Raw genomic sequence first — 15,710 nt, 5'->3', positions numbered from 1 at the left:
AATTAATTATATATTATATTTACCTTATAAATTCTAGTAATTATTTGTTTGATTGTATTAAAAGTTAAATCTAAACTAGTTTCTCTTACCAAAAATAATGAATTTCTATCTTGTTTTATATTCTGGCTTTTCATGATTAATTTAATAGAGCTTTATATAATATTTGGGAATAGAAGTGTTAACTCAGAACTGTTAATTTTAAAATCTATAAAAGAAACAAATAAATAGCAATTAAATGGAAAAAAAATATTTTACATATCTACTTTTCAAAGAAATTTATGAAATAATATTTACAAGATTAATAATTTTAGCATTAGAAAAAGCCTCAGTTATAAGAGCTAAAATCCATATATTATATTTAACTTTACTACATTTTTAACAAGAATTTTAGAATTTTAAGAATAACTTTTTCTCCAATAATAACCATTTATCTTAAATAAACAAAATAAAATAACTTAAAATCTACTATTATATGCTTATTAATTACATTAAATTTTTCACATAAATCTCCTAAATAACCTTCTTAGCAAATTAGATTTCCATAAGAAACACCAGTGCAATTAGAATTTTTTTTTCACATGATAAAATCAAATCAACTTCTTAAGATCTCCTCCAAAAACCTTCCTTTATTTCTATTTTATTTCCACCTAAACACTTAACACCTACTGGATAGTCTAACTATTATTGAATATTGAAGGAATTAACATTTTTTACAAATATCACACTATGTAAAATAGCGATATGATATTAATTAGTTTAATAGTCGAGATTATATATTTGATTAGAATAAAACTAAATAATAACTGAGCAATTTGGAGTTCCAACTAAATATAATTTTTAAAAAGTGTATAATTGTGATTGTTTTAGTATTTATTAAATTAAAGAAAAAGTTGGAAATTAATTTAAAATTAAAAAGTTGGTAATATATGATTCCTCTTATGCTTTATTCATATTAAAGTAAAAATGATTAACCTCGTTACTAAAAACCAATTTCATTGAGATATTAAAATGAAAATGCAGATATTTTTTAAAGTAATTAAGTAGTATAAACGGCAACAAGCAACAATAACAATTTATTTGAAGAAATTTTAAAAAATATTTCAAATTTAACAAAAGATGTAGTGGATAAAGCAATTGATAAAGTAAAAAAAGTATCAGATTTTTAAGATAATATTGTAAAGGTAAAGAATTTGTTAAAATACTACAGATTCAGTCAATAAAAAGAATTTTTTTACACTCAAAATTTGAAAAATTTTTTCTTTATTTTGTTTAATTTTCGTAAGCATTTTAAAATTAAATATTAAGAAAATAATTAAGATTTAGAACAAAAAAATGTTCATAATTAATATAATATTCATTTCTAATATCACAAAAATGTCTAAATTATTTTATGGCTATTTTTAATTTATTAAGAGTGTATCCACACAATCTCAAAGAATATATTTTATAATCTAAAATACTAAAAAGTTTTATATTTTAAGTCTCCAATATATATTAAGGTCCTTACTTGAAATTTTAAAATATCATCTAACAAAACAACCCCTTATACCTCCTATCTCACTAACCGACGAACCCTCTCTCTTAAATTCAGTAAAAGATTATTAAAATTTAAAGAAACATACTTTTATATTCATTACTAAATCTTTCAATTCTAAAACCTAAATAAAAATAATTATCTGAGAGTTTGGATATAGCCAATTATTTATTATTAAAAGAAGATTCAATTTTCATTAAACTGATTGATATTTTAGGATTATTATCATTTTTATTCTGTAATATGTTCAGTTTTTTAAGAAATTAGTGTCTTTCAACGCTTCCTTATTTAATATTTTTACCTTTTTCAACTTAAATAGATAATCTTAGTTCATTTTTAATTTAGAAGAATTAAATATTTATTAAGATTCTATTTTAAGTTGTTTACTAAAATAATAAAGTGACATTCTTTTAAATAATTTATTTTTTATTAAAATTTTTATCAATATAAAACCTTTTTTGAATTTTTAATCTTGCTTTTGGAAAATCTAAACTTGCCTTATTAATATTTCTTGCTTCTTTATTTTAATAATCAAAAATACCCATAAAAACCTATTATGGCTTTTCCACTAAATCTTTAAACTTGGTTTCAAAAGTTCGAATAATTTTATTTATTGAAACCTTTCATTTTTAAAATTATTTATAAATTCCTTTTCTGTTTAAAAGATTAAAATAATAAGTCATTTTTTTATCAAATAAATTTATTGTGCCCATAAATTTAATAATTTTTTTTCCTAATTTATATTAAAATAAGTATTATTATATTAATTATTTTGAGCAGAATCACCCTTCCAACCATTCTTGAAAATAAAGTTATATTATTAGCCAAAGCTAAAATACCTGTAATTATTGGATATAAAATTTAGAATTATTGTAATAATTCATTCATCAAAATGTTTTCCTAAAAAATAATCATATAAAGGTTACTGTCTTTTGAAATTTTAAACAAGTTAATTAATCTATATATTATGGTGAAGAATATCGATAATTAACTAAGATGAAAATACATAACTTTAGATCTATCTATAATTTGTTTTAGTTTTCTAAAGAACTTTTTTATTTATGTCCTTCAAATTTAGACAAAATTTGAATTGACACTATTTATAATGCTATCTATATCAGCTTAAGTAGATTTAGATGGTAAAGCATTTTTACAGTATCTAAATCTTTATTATCACACATATAAATTTGTAAAGAAGAGTAAATTTTATAATTTATATCAAGTTCTAATCTGTAATCTACCCTTGAAATGAAGAATAAATACATTTAAATTAAACTAAAGTCAATAAAATAAGTAATTTTATTAATACCATACTGTAATAAAGTTAAGGATAATAAGTGTACTCATCAAAATAAATATCAGGTAACTAATTAATCTGGTTAAACTAATTAAATTAATTGTAATAATTTTAGTCTATTTTCAGCTATTAAACTAGATAATAAAAGAATATTTATATTTATTTCCTCTCTTAGAGAAGCTTAACCTTTTGTATTCTTTAAGCATTACATTTAATTAAGAAATGATTAATTACCATACAAATTTTGTATTTTTGAAAATTTATTTACATATGATTTAAATAAAAAATCAAAAACTAATTATTGTTTTTGATATTTAGTTTTATTTTATTTCAAATTTAATGTAATTTTTTGCTTTAAAATTAATGAAAGTTGTTAGTTTTTCATCATCATAAAAAATATAAAGATCAAAGATTGTATTTGTATTAATAATTTATTTTAATTAAAAATAAACATACATAAAAATAAATGCTTCAACAAAAGATACTTGCTTTTCTCTTAATATAATTTATATTAACGTTGAGCCATCCATAGTAAGCCTTTTTAAAAAATCGAAATCACTCTGAAAGCTTTAATTCATAGATTTAAGATCTAAATTTGGTTAATGAGTCTGTTTTAAACTAAAGATAGCTATTCTAATTGATAACCTCTAGTATAAATGAGGAAGCAAAGTAAGATCTATGCCCTTATCCAGGATTTTATGGAGATTACTGTGTTGGATTGCAAGGATAATAAGAATAGTTAAATGTATATAAAGAAATCCGCATGAAAAGGTAATAGATGTCTTAAAATTCTGAAACTGAATAAGCAGTTTAAGGTATTCAAAATATGCCTTCTGGAGTTGGAGTTTCTTTTGATATTACTACTGGGGAACTAAAACTTCCTGCAATCTAACTCACCTATCAAAAAGAGCCCACTCAAGAATAAATTTGGAAAGATCCACTTTCAGATAACCAATTTATTGTAGCTGATGAGATACAAATAGAATAAATAGAGTTGTAACCAGACATCAAAATATTTTAAAACGAATAAGAATTATCAAATGTTTGGATTTAAGCTGCTTAAAATGGCTACTGGTTGGGAGGATAATATAGTCACTCATAAGATTTAAATTAGATATTTGAAAAATTCTTTTAAGGAGATTAAGAAATGTCTGTTTCACAAATGGCTAAGAATGTTCTGAGATTGACTTTTAAGAGTGATAATCTGAGCCTAAATAAATATGCCTAAAGAGCTGTAAATGCTTTACCTTAAGAATATTCACCTGAAGTATATAACGATTTCTTAGAATCATGGGGAACTCATATTTCTGTTGATACCTACATTGGAGGTATGATTGAAAAAGTAAGCGCATTCAAAAGTTGTGTTAATGCTTCTCCCTCATTTAATGGAGGATTATCTCCTTAATAAGTTGAATAAGCTCTTAATAATGAATTAAATGGGAATCCAGCAGATGGATATTTTGCTGCAAGAAGAAAAATTGCTGTTGATCATAGATTTGGAGGAAATCCAGAAAATTAATCTAATTGGGAAAATACAATTAGCCAAAATCCTGCTTTATTAAAAATAAATAAGTTTGTATCTTGGGATAGTCTAGTTGCAGATGTCTAAGTAAAGCAAAACTTATAACAAGCAATTATGAATAGAATTGAATCAATGAAATAAAATTATATTAATAATTAGTAATCAATCCTTTAGTAGAGAAGTATACAAAATAATAGTCCTAAGACCGCATACGCAATTTAAGGAAACGGAAATACAAACATTTTAATTCATGTCATGGTAGATTTACATATTCCAGCACCTCTTAATTATGTTGTTTCAAATCCCTTTTAAATGAATGAAGCTTCTATATGTCCTCCTTAATAGCCTTTTTATCTTTCAAAAATTAATTGTAGCTCTGGCGAATTTGCTGACTTATAGCTTTTAGGTATTCCAAAAGATGTTAGATACGAAAGAGATAGCTTAGGTAATTTCAGAACTATTTTAAATGAAAACTATGGTAATTGGGTAAATAAAGGATGCAGTATAGCATCTGTTAGTGGATTTCCTTAGTTTATTGATCTTAATTAGATTCCTCCAAATGATAGTAGATTCTAAATAATTTGTACAGACTGTATACCTAATTTTTATAACAGTCCTAATGGAAATATATTATAGTGTAATTGTCCAGCTTTTTGATAATATTTTTAGTAAATAAGTTTCAAACATGGCTTAGCTAATCCAACTTACCGTTAAACAGGTTATAAATAAAATAATATATTATTTAAAATAGAACGAATTGAAAAATTAGAATAATTTATTATTTGTAATTTAAAAATTATACGTTTTCATAAATTGGTAAGTAAAAAGACATTATTTTACATATTAAGTATAAATTATATTAAAATTAATATCAATACTCTTTAATCTGATGTGCATTTGTTAAATATAATTTTCATAAACTTCTTTACTTTTTAAGAATATTGTCTTTTTAGGTTTACAAAGCTGGTTTTAAATATAAGACATGTTTAAATAAACCAAGTAAAATTTCTATTTTTTTTTTTGTATAATTGCTTCAGGTTTCTAAAAATGCGGAAAAATAGCAATTAATTTAAGGTATTCAAAAAATACCTTTGGAATACGAGTTTCTTTTGATTTTAATACTGGAGGACTAAATTTCCTCCAATCTAGCTCACTTATCAAAAAGAGCTCACTCAACAATAAATTTAAAAAGATCAGTTTTCAGATAATATATTTATTATAGCTGGAAAAGTATAGAGAATAATTAGAGTTGAAACCTGATACTAAATATTTTAAAATCATTAAAAAACTATCAGATGTGTAGCTTTAAGCTCCTTATAATGACTACTGGTTAAGAGGAGTATATAGCCTTTCGCTAGATTTAAACGACCTTTTCTAAGCATTTTTAAAAGGATATTAAGAAATATATGTTTTAAAACTGATAAAGAATGTTTTTAGAATGAATTTTAAGAATGATGAATTGAGCCTCAACAAATATTCTTAAAGAGGTGTAAATGCTTTTCCTTAAGAATTTTCAAAGGAAGTATACAACAATTTTTTGGAATAATTGGGAACTAGATTACATATTATTTGTTAATTTTATTTTTAAGGTTATAGTCTACTTGATTATTTCTGATTAATATCAATAATTTTATATTTTGAAGTAAGAAAATAATTGGTTTACATAGAAAATATCTAATTAAACAATAATAATTATTACTTTATTTATGCTTTTTTATTTATTTAAATTTTTTCAAATATTAAAATTAGACTTATTTATTTCCTTTTTTAACTTATAAAAGATCTTTTAATGCTTTTCTCTATCAAAATCACTTCTGCAAATTTCTATATAAGTTTTCTATTAAGATAAGCTTTAATTCAATTTTATATTAAGAAGATTATGCCAGAAATTACCAGTATTTAAATATAAACTGTAATTTTTTTCTTTGAAATTGAATGAAAGAAATTTAATTTTTTGAGGTCCAAAAATAAATTTGTACCACATGATATTTTGAAATTTTCCTCTATTTAGTTAAGTAATTTAGTCAACTTTTTTATTTTAAAGTTAGTGACTTTTAAAAATCCATTAATTTTATTTACTGTTAAAATTATTGATTTTAAAATAAGAGTAGGATTGATTGTTTAAAAATTGCATTTTAAACCATAAAAAATGTCAGCTATAATTCTGTTTAAACAATAATATGAAATAAAAAATATATTTCTGCTTATATATATTATATACTTAATACTTTTAAATATCAATAGTAATCTTCAAATTAAGAGAAAATAATAAATTTATATTAATATCAATTTTATTGTGTTTATTATTAAAGACCTTTAATACCTTTAAAATAATAAAAATAATTTAAAGAATGAATAAGAAATTTATATTTTAAAATAAATTTTTAAATTAATTTTATATTATATTTACCTTATAAATTCTAGTAATTATTTGTTTTGATTGTATTAAAAGCTAAATCTAAATTAGTGTCTCTTACCAAAAATAATGAATTTCTCTCTTGTTAAATATCCTGGCTTTTCATACTTAATATTATAGAACTTTATATAGTATTTGGGTATTAAAGTCTAAGCTCAGTACTCTTACTTTTAAAATCTTTAAAAGAAACAAATAAAAAACAATTAAGTGGAAAAAAAAAAAATTTTACTTAGCTACTTTTCAAAGATATTTATGAAAATCTATTTCCTTTAAGTTTGATTCATATTCAAATAATTTTAAAAGGCTCTTTACACTTTTAGTTTTAAATTAGGGTTAAGTTTTTTTGTAACTTAAGAATCTCTTTAGAATTTTTTTAAGAAATTAAACTTATCAGAGTATTATGAAGCTAAATTTTAAATTTAAGATTTCATAAAATCTAGGTAGGTGGTCATGATCAATTTCAGTAAAAATATAATAAATATAAAATTAATCAAAACCAATATTCCAAAAGAAGGATAATAAAAATATGAAAAAGGATTTCTATTCATAAAAATAGCAAGCAATATTGTAATAGAGCAAACATTTGTTGATTATATATCAATTTGGTTGATGTTTACTTATTTAAAGGGTTCTACTATTGACGTTAAAATTCCGTAAAGTGAAATTATTATAAAAATTAATATTCCTTTAACCGTAATTGTTTAAGAATAAAAATTTAAAACCAGAATTATTGAAAGTTTTTCAGCCATTTTTATGAATTCCCAAAAATAAGCACTGTTTTTATATTCTTTGTAAAGAAAACCCAAGTTCAGTTTGGAATTTGAGTCATCTAGCTTACTTTTTTTGCGTACTAGCAACGTAAATAAAACTAAAGGAATTATTAATACCCAAAAAATAAGTAACGGTACAACTAAAATAATCATATATTTGATATGTTATTCTGTAAAGCACTCATATGAAACATTTGACAAAATGTAAACTCTATCTCCTATAGTTCTACACGATATTAAAGCTATAAACTAGGTTACTAAGTCGGGCTAAATAAAAATTATCAAGAAGAGACAAGCTGTAGAAAGAGCATAATATGGAAATTGTTATAAGTTATTTTTTCTTTTTTAACATAAATGCTTAATTAGTAATCCAAGAAAGATAATTAAAATGTAAATTATTGGAATAATTTGTGAAAAAACTAGCCTAAAATAGATAATCGGTATATCACTTTAAATTTCTATCAATAAACAATCTAAAGAATTCATAGTTAATTTTATAGGATTGCCTACAGATTAGGGCAGTTGAATAATACCTTTATTTAGATAAAAGTTATGTAAAATATATTTACTTTTAAAAGAAAATAATACCTGAAGGTATTGTTAGATTGAAGGTAGAAACACAACTAACAATCTAAAAATAATTTGTCAGTATTTTTAAATAAATGCTTTGTGATTCAATTTAATTTTTATTTCTTTATGTTTCCATTTTAATTTTTTTTTATTTTTAAACAATATTTACAGGATTACTAATTTTAGTATTAGAAAAAGTCTTCATCATACTTAATTTAGTTTCAAACATTTTAGCTGATTTTAATTTGTTTCTTTATTTGTTTATTGCTTTTTATATCTAAGCATTTTCAACTTCTAAATTTTTTATATTCTCTTTAATTGCTATAGCCATAGAAAGCTATGTCCAAATAGTTATAAGAGTTAAAATCCATATGTTATTTTTAACTCTACTGCATTTTTAGCAAGAATATTTAGAATTTTAAGAATAACTTTCTCCCCAATAATCACCATTTATCTTAAATAAATTAAAAAAAATAACTTAAAATCTAATATTTTATGTTTATTAATTACATCACATTCTTCACATAAAGCTCCTATATGTCCTTCCTAGCAAATTTGATTTCCATAAGAGCCACCAATACAATTAGATTTTTGATTTTCGCATGATAAAATCAAGTCTATTTCCTAAGATCTTCTCCAAAAGCCTTCCTTTATTTCTATTTTATTTCCACCTAAACACTCAGCACCTATTGGACAGTCTTAACATTATTGAATATTCAAGGAATATTGACCTTTTTTGCAAATATCACACTAAGTAAGAGAGTTATATTGTTTTATTTATTCTCCTGAAATACATTCTCTAAAATTCACTATTATATCATATGAATATGTTTATATATATTAATTAGTTTAATCTTCTAGATTATATATTTGATTGGAATAAAACTAAATAATAACTGAGGAGTTAGGAGTTCCAACTAAATATAATTTTGAAAAAGTGTATAATTGTGATTATCTATTAAAAGAAGTGTCTAATTCTCCTGTTATTTAGTAATTTTCAGAATTTTTAGTTTTTTAGTTTATCCTAACCTAAACTCTATAAGATTGTTTTTCTTCATAACTAACTGGAATGATTACTTCACCAAAGTCATTTATCATTTAGAATTAAATATCTTCAAAAAAATGTCCACTTCTAAAATTTTATATAATTATTTAGTTATTTGTAATAGTTCCATTGTATTTGCTCAAAAATTATTCAATATTAACTAAGAGAAGTTTTGTTGGGTAAGAAATGCTATTTGAACCAAATATTTTGGCATAATTTTACATAAATTATGAATTATAAACTTAAATAGAGATATTTTAATTGTAAATAGCTCCTCCAATTTATGCTAGATTATTAATAAAATCAGTAAAATAAACACTAATGCTCATATTTAAAGGATTTAAACTATTAGAAGAAATATATAGAGATCCTCCCTTACCATCTATCGATGTATTATTCAAATATTAGCATTCACTAATATCTAGACTAAATGGCTAATTAATTATAATGATTTTAATATTAAAAAGAATTAAAGTTAAATTACATTTTATTATTGCTATTATTGAAAATATAATGAACCCCCATTATACTAAGATTAACCTTCAACAAAAATAGTTTTTCTTATGTAATTATTCCCTACCAATCCTGTTATAAATATTGCACCTCCTAATTAAGCCTTTAAATAAAATTGTTTTTGTTTTAAATTTAAGTTTTTCATTTTAAAAATAATTGAAAAGATGAATTAAATATTTTTTAAATAATATCTAACAATAATTTACAGTGGTTTGATTAAAGATTGAATCTTAAATGTTAATATTGCCATTAATAACTTAAAGAGCAGCCCCATTGCAAGAGTCACATTTTAGTTACTCAAACTTGGAATTGTTTAATATTTAAATAGATGTATTATTTGTTATAATTAACGAATTAGACTAGGTAATTAGCTTGTTCTCATTAAGATCAAATAAAATTCTCTTAGAATAAAATTAATAAATATTTTAAAATATAGTATTATCTATAAATAATTATCCTCCAACTAAATTAATAACACTTCTAACAAATTAACATCTCTAAATTGATGAATTAATTAGATTAATAACTGAATCGTAAGATTGTATAAGAAGAGGAATCTAAGATTATTTGTTTTTAATTTATAAATTAGAAATACTACATTTTATAAGTGATGCTTATGAATTAATTATGTTAATCAAGGTAGATTGCTATTAATCTTTTAAACTTAAAAATTATCTCAAAGCTCTTGACTTCAAAGCTACATCATAATAACTTTAATTTATATTAATAAATTAGATATAAGCATAAGAAAGTGTTAAGAAATAATTTTCTTGTATTCCTATGGTATTATTAATATATCCTCTATCAAAAATTACAAAGTTTTTATCACTTTCTTAATTTTATGAGTTTTACCTTTTGTTATAAATATTAATTTCAACATTTTTTAAATTTAAAAGTAACTATTGTTTATATACTTGATAATAAAATAATTTAAACAATTTAATTTTAAATAATGTTTTACTGAATTCCAATTATTGAAGCTTAAGGTTAATAAATGTATAAATTACTAAATTAGCAGTTTTCACATTTAAAATTTATATAATAGCCATTAGTATCTATGAAAAAAGCACCTCCATCCAATAATGCAAATCCATAACTGAAAGAAATATTTGTGAATAAAATGTTAAATGTTTCGTTAGAAGAAACCATGTAAAGAAAAGAACCTTTTTAGGCTGTAGAATTACTAAAATTGCAATTAAGTAAATTTACTCTATCTGCTCTAATATTAAGCATTCCACCATACTAATTGTACAAAGATAGTGAGTCATCTTCTACAAATGAAGAGTTATTAAATACAACCGTATCAAGTGAAAGTTAGCTGACTTGAATATAACCAAATCCATATTATGAATTACTGTATGAATCTTTAAATTATGAATTTGAAATTTATACAGAACCAGCATAATCTAAAATCCATAATCCTGTTACTGAATAAGTTTAAGTAAATTGTATGCTTTGCAAGTTTATCTTTTAAAAAAGGCATTTATCAATAGAAACTTATAAATTTTAGTTGCTCACTAAATATACAGGCATAGTTTAAGTGTTCTCATTTGTTTAAAACAGAACCAAATCAGAAAATGAACTAGTTAAAATACTTATGGTTGCAAATTAAAGTGATTTATTTTCAAGTGATAATAAACTGCTATCTTTTAGCCTTTTCTTATAAAATTTAGCATTATTAATAATTGTAGATGCAATTTCTTTAAGAGATAAGCAACCATTAACAGCAATATTTTAAGAGTTGTTGTAAAAATTATCATCACTGTAACATTCAAATAAAGTAAAATTTACAACATTTGATATTTGAATCAATCCAAACTAAATATCTAATTAGTTCTTTATAGTCACATTATATGAATTAATAGAAGCTATTTTGCTAGTTTCAAAGTATTAAGCTCGATCAATAGTATCATTACTACTGAACTTAATTATTTTATTATTATCAAAGTATAAATTGCTTACATTTAGTTAATGAGATGGAAAGGCTCTCATCTAATAAAGTGCATTAAAAAGTATATAGGTAGTGGAAGTCTAAAATTGATTATTTATCAAAGTTATGTTATTAAGGAAAAATGTTGAATCATTTTACTGAGCAGTAGCAATAGTATCAAATATAGTTTTCTAACAGAAAGAGTTGTTTATTATTTAAAATCCATCAACACTAAATAAGCCAGCTGAAAACAATGCAGATGAAGAATTATTTACTTAATTTGTCTGATTAAAGCATTTGTTTTATGATAATACAATATTGGTTAAAGAGGCTTTTATATCAGTTTACTGTTAAAATATACTGAATTATGGACCTAATGTGCAATTTATCAAATAAAAGTTTGAGATAAAAATCTTTTTTTAATTCAAAAAAGTTTTAGATTAATGTTTAAAAATATTTAAAATTACTTGACTTGAATTAAACTGAGTAATTACTTATAAATGATTTGAAAAATCTTCATTTTAAATGATATACTTTCCTATATTCAATTATGTTGAGATAGCTTAAATAGACTAGCAACTTTTAGGAAATAAATTTTGATTTATATTATAGAGTTAAATATTATTTATGAATGCTCCTAATAATATATTTTAAAAGAGAATACCACAACTATTATTTGCTTTTGTAAAATTAAAATTAATTATAATATCTTAAAAGCTAATCCTGTTAAAATTATCAAATTATAAAGTATTTTAATATCCAATACTTGCATATGTACCCTTTTCAGTACTATTAAAGCCTAAAGAAATAATACTATTAAAGCCAAAGTTCATAATACTTGGGTTTAGATTTAGTTAATTATCAGGAGTTATAAATATAGATACACTCATATCAAAAACTCCACTCACAATTTATTTGTAAAATTATGCCTATTATATTATAATATTTAGTATTAAAAAGTAAAAAATTTTTATTTAAATAGTTTAATAATAAATGTATGTGTAGAAAAGATTTAAAACTAAATTTAAATTACTTTAATTATAGTAGAAATAAAATTATAAGAACTCGTAAAAGGCTATTCAAAAGTACCTACTCCATATACAGAATTTCTATCATATGAGTTAGTAGTATTGAAGTAATATTATTGTGTACATTGTTTGCAAAGAGAAGAATCAGTGAGACAATCCTTAATAGAGTAAAAAATATTTAAATTCGAATACTATATCCATAAAGTATAATCATTGGACATGTCGAAGTAAATCAAAGCATCTTATATAATGTCCAATTTAAAAGACAGGAAGAGATCAAATTTTGATGTGGCTTGATTAAATTTCCATAATTAAATTGCTCCTGAGTCATATTCACCAATTGCTATCAATTATGGACTTGAAAATGCTCTTAAAGCTAATGTTGTGTAGCTTAATTAAGCTAGATATTGATAATCTCCTGTGACAAAATCAAGAGAGTAAACTTTATTTGAGCTACAAGCAATAATGAGTCGTTTTAAGCTTAGGTAGTGAAAAACATCTCCAATAAATGAATTTTAACAAAAATCTTTACAAAATTTTTAAAAAATAGATAAATTAATTATAAATAATGAAACAAACAAAAATGTATAAATTTAATTTTAAATTTGTAAACTCTAATTTTTGAGAGTAGAAAATATTATTTTACAATTAATTTAAATTTTAGGGATCACTCAAAACTATAAATTGTATATTTTGATCAAGAGTAAATTTATATACAAATTGTAATTGATTACCATATTTTTGATAATATTTGAAGGTTAAATTAAGCGAGCTTAAGTCCCATACATATACAGTACCTTAACTATCTACCCCTATTAGTTCTAGATTTTTCTTATCTTCTAAGGAGGCTAGAGCATAAACAGTCTAAATATTTCTAACATCACTTGAATTAGAAGTCAAATAGTATCTTTCAGTTGTTGATTGGCAATTAATTAGTTGAAAAAGATAATTTTCAGTATTTTTTTTATTTGGGAAAGCTAAAGCTACAAAGATTTTATCAAATAAATAGAAAGGATCTAAATTAAAATTAATATCTATCCAATATAACCCATATGAAGAAGTTATATCAATTTACTTTTTATTTTAAAATAAATTATTAATAAATTATTTGAACAATAATTTTAATGTAATTAATTTTTACAGTGTTAGATTAGCTTATCGGGAAAATGGGTACAGTAAAGATTAAACTATTGCTTCCATCCTCACCGCTTTTAATCAAATACCAATCAAAAATGTTTTTTACTTAAAAGAAACTACAATATGTTTGCCTTATATTTCCTGAGAGATAAGGTTTTACATATTTAGAGTATTATCCAAAGTTACCTCTCTCATTTATCCTTATCTAATTTTGATACATAAGTATAAATAAATCTGGATCTACTCCATTTTGTCTTATAAACCTTCTGCTTATAGAATCACCACCAAAATCTACACATATTAAATTTAATACATTTTTTTTATTAAATAATTTTACAAATATAGTAATGGGAATCAAAGTTTTCATAATTGTATATGGTTATATAAGTCTAAGAAGACATAAATAAAATTGGACTTTCTTCTATTTTATACCATTTATAATAAATTGTAAACCATGTAAAAGAAGTCTTTACAACCTCCATTTTAGTAAAATCCTCATTAAAATGCACCTAAGCTTTAGCTAAATATTGATTTGTGCTAACCAATATTATAGGTTCTCTACTATCATTAATAATGATTTCATCATACAAAATGTTAAATATTGAGTCCCAAAAATAATAAATATCTTTTTTTAGAGAATTTTATTTTTAAAAAATAAATATATTTTAAATACTTACAATCTTTATAAATAGTTAAATATTGGCCATTTTTAATATCTTAAATTTTGACAACCTGAACTTGAAAATACTAACCAACAATAAATAATATATCTAGTGTTAGATGTTTAGCAAAATACTTAGTGTTATCACCTTTTTATACTTGAGCTATTCATAATTTAAATACATAAATATATTTAGTTAAAAAATAAAAAATACAATCTGGAATATAGCCATTAAATTTGTATGTTAAATTTATCAAGTCTATTGACCAAGTAATAACTCCCATGTCATTAACTGTAACTATTATAAAATCTCCAGAAGATAGCTTATAAATATCAGAATAATATTAATAAAGAGGAGAATTATCAGGAAATGTTTGAAGAGATTGAGTATTATCCATAACTAGCGCTATTTGGTATTTCTAAAAGTCAAAAATTTGCAAGATATTATAGTTATTAGTCAAAATAATAAGGTTAGTATCTTTAATGATCTTTAATGATGAGATAGAATTAATTGAAATATAATATATTGTTTTAAGTGTATATAATTCAGCAAAAATAAGATTATATTTATTTGATATCACAAATTAATCTGTAAGTTAATTGTATTCCATATTCAAGATAAAGAAATCAGCTGTAATTATATTTTAAAAAGCATTAAGCCATTAAAAAGGTTAAAAATAATATTTATTTTAAATCAGAATTATTACGAATTACAATATTGATAACTTCTCCTTAGCCTGATGACATATCATAATAATAAACTATATTAGTATTAGGATTGTAATATTAACTTGTGTTAATGATTAGAATGTTAGTCTTTGGAATCCTAAGGAAACTGTAAACAATATACCCTTCAGTTATTTTTGGATCTAAGATAATCATAAGTAAAAGTATGTTTTATTTTTTTAATTTTAATCTAATTTATTTAGAAAATTGTTTAATACTGTTGATCATCTGTAGCGCAGGGCATTTATTGCAAAAAAATTAATTATTCAGTGAAAATATGCTGATTAAAGTGATAAATATTCTTGAAAAACTCATTTTGTAATTCTTTTTATGCAGTCCTTATTTCTTAATTTAATCATTATATTAATTAAATTAATACCTAAATATTTTTTAGCAAAGCAAATACTAAATATTGAGTAATCTTATTTCGATGTATTTCTTTTTCCTTTTAATCAATAATATACTAAACTAATACAACGAAAGTAATACAATCAAATAGACGTAAATAATATGTATACTAACAGCTTTTTTACATTACAGATAATTAAAAAAATATAATAA

At 22.2% G+C, this 15,710-nt stretch overlaps 3 protein-coding genes across 3 annotated transcripts; 1 reads left to right on the top strand and 2 right to left on the bottom strand. All coding sequences in view use genetic code 6, as the record gives it.

Moving 5' to 3' along the window:
• Positions 1-1,587: 1,587 nt before the first annotated feature.
• On the bottom strand, positions 1,588-2,079 carry TTHERM_000759119 (hypothetical protein; the record flags this gene model as incomplete). Its single annotated transcript, XM_012797849.1, has 1 exon — positions 1,588-2,079. One exon carries the CDS (start codon positions 2,077-2,079, stop codon positions 1,588-1,590), a length of 492 nt encoding a protein of 163 aa, XP_012653303.1.
• A 1,218-nt stretch (positions 2,080-3,297) lies between these two features.
• TTHERM_00759100 (MAC/perforin domain protein) lies at positions 3,298-5,010 on the top strand (the record flags this gene model as incomplete). Its single annotated transcript, XM_001016993.3, has 1 exon — positions 3,298-5,010. The coding sequence occupies one exon, from the start codon at positions 3,298-3,300 to the stop codon at positions 5,008-5,010; it is 1,713 nt and encodes a 570-aa protein (XP_001016993.2).
• A 1,628-nt stretch (positions 5,011-6,638) lies between these two features.
• On the bottom strand, positions 6,639-15,464 carry TTHERM_00759090 (transmembrane protein, putative; the record flags this gene model as incomplete). The annotated part of the gene is made up of 17 exons (XM_001016992.2): positions 6,639-6,676; positions 6,764-6,946; positions 6,999-8,072; positions 8,128-8,563; positions 8,620-9,588; positions 9,639-9,770; positions 9,874-10,519; positions 10,629-12,010; positions 12,065-12,526; positions 12,631-13,151; positions 13,360-13,699; positions 13,767-14,053; positions 14,100-14,387; positions 14,440-14,586; positions 14,638-15,054; positions 15,131-15,292; positions 15,368-15,464. The coding sequence occupies 17 exons, from the start codon at positions 15,462-15,464 to the stop codon at positions 6,639-6,641; spliced, it is 7,581 nt and encodes a 2,526-aa protein (XP_001016992.2).
• Positions 15,465-15,710: the final 246 nt, after the last annotated feature.

The sequence above is a fragment of the Tetrahymena thermophila genome (assembly GCF_000189635.1).
Source record: "Tetrahymena thermophila SB210 genomic scaffold scf_8254630, whole genome shotgun sequence".
Lineage (NCBI taxonomy): Eukaryota > Ciliophora > Oligohymenophorea > Hymenostomatida > Tetrahymenidae > Tetrahymena > Tetrahymena thermophila.
The sequence above is the reverse complement of the archived record's forward strand: the minus strand, read 5'-3'. Positions and strand labels throughout refer to the sequence as shown.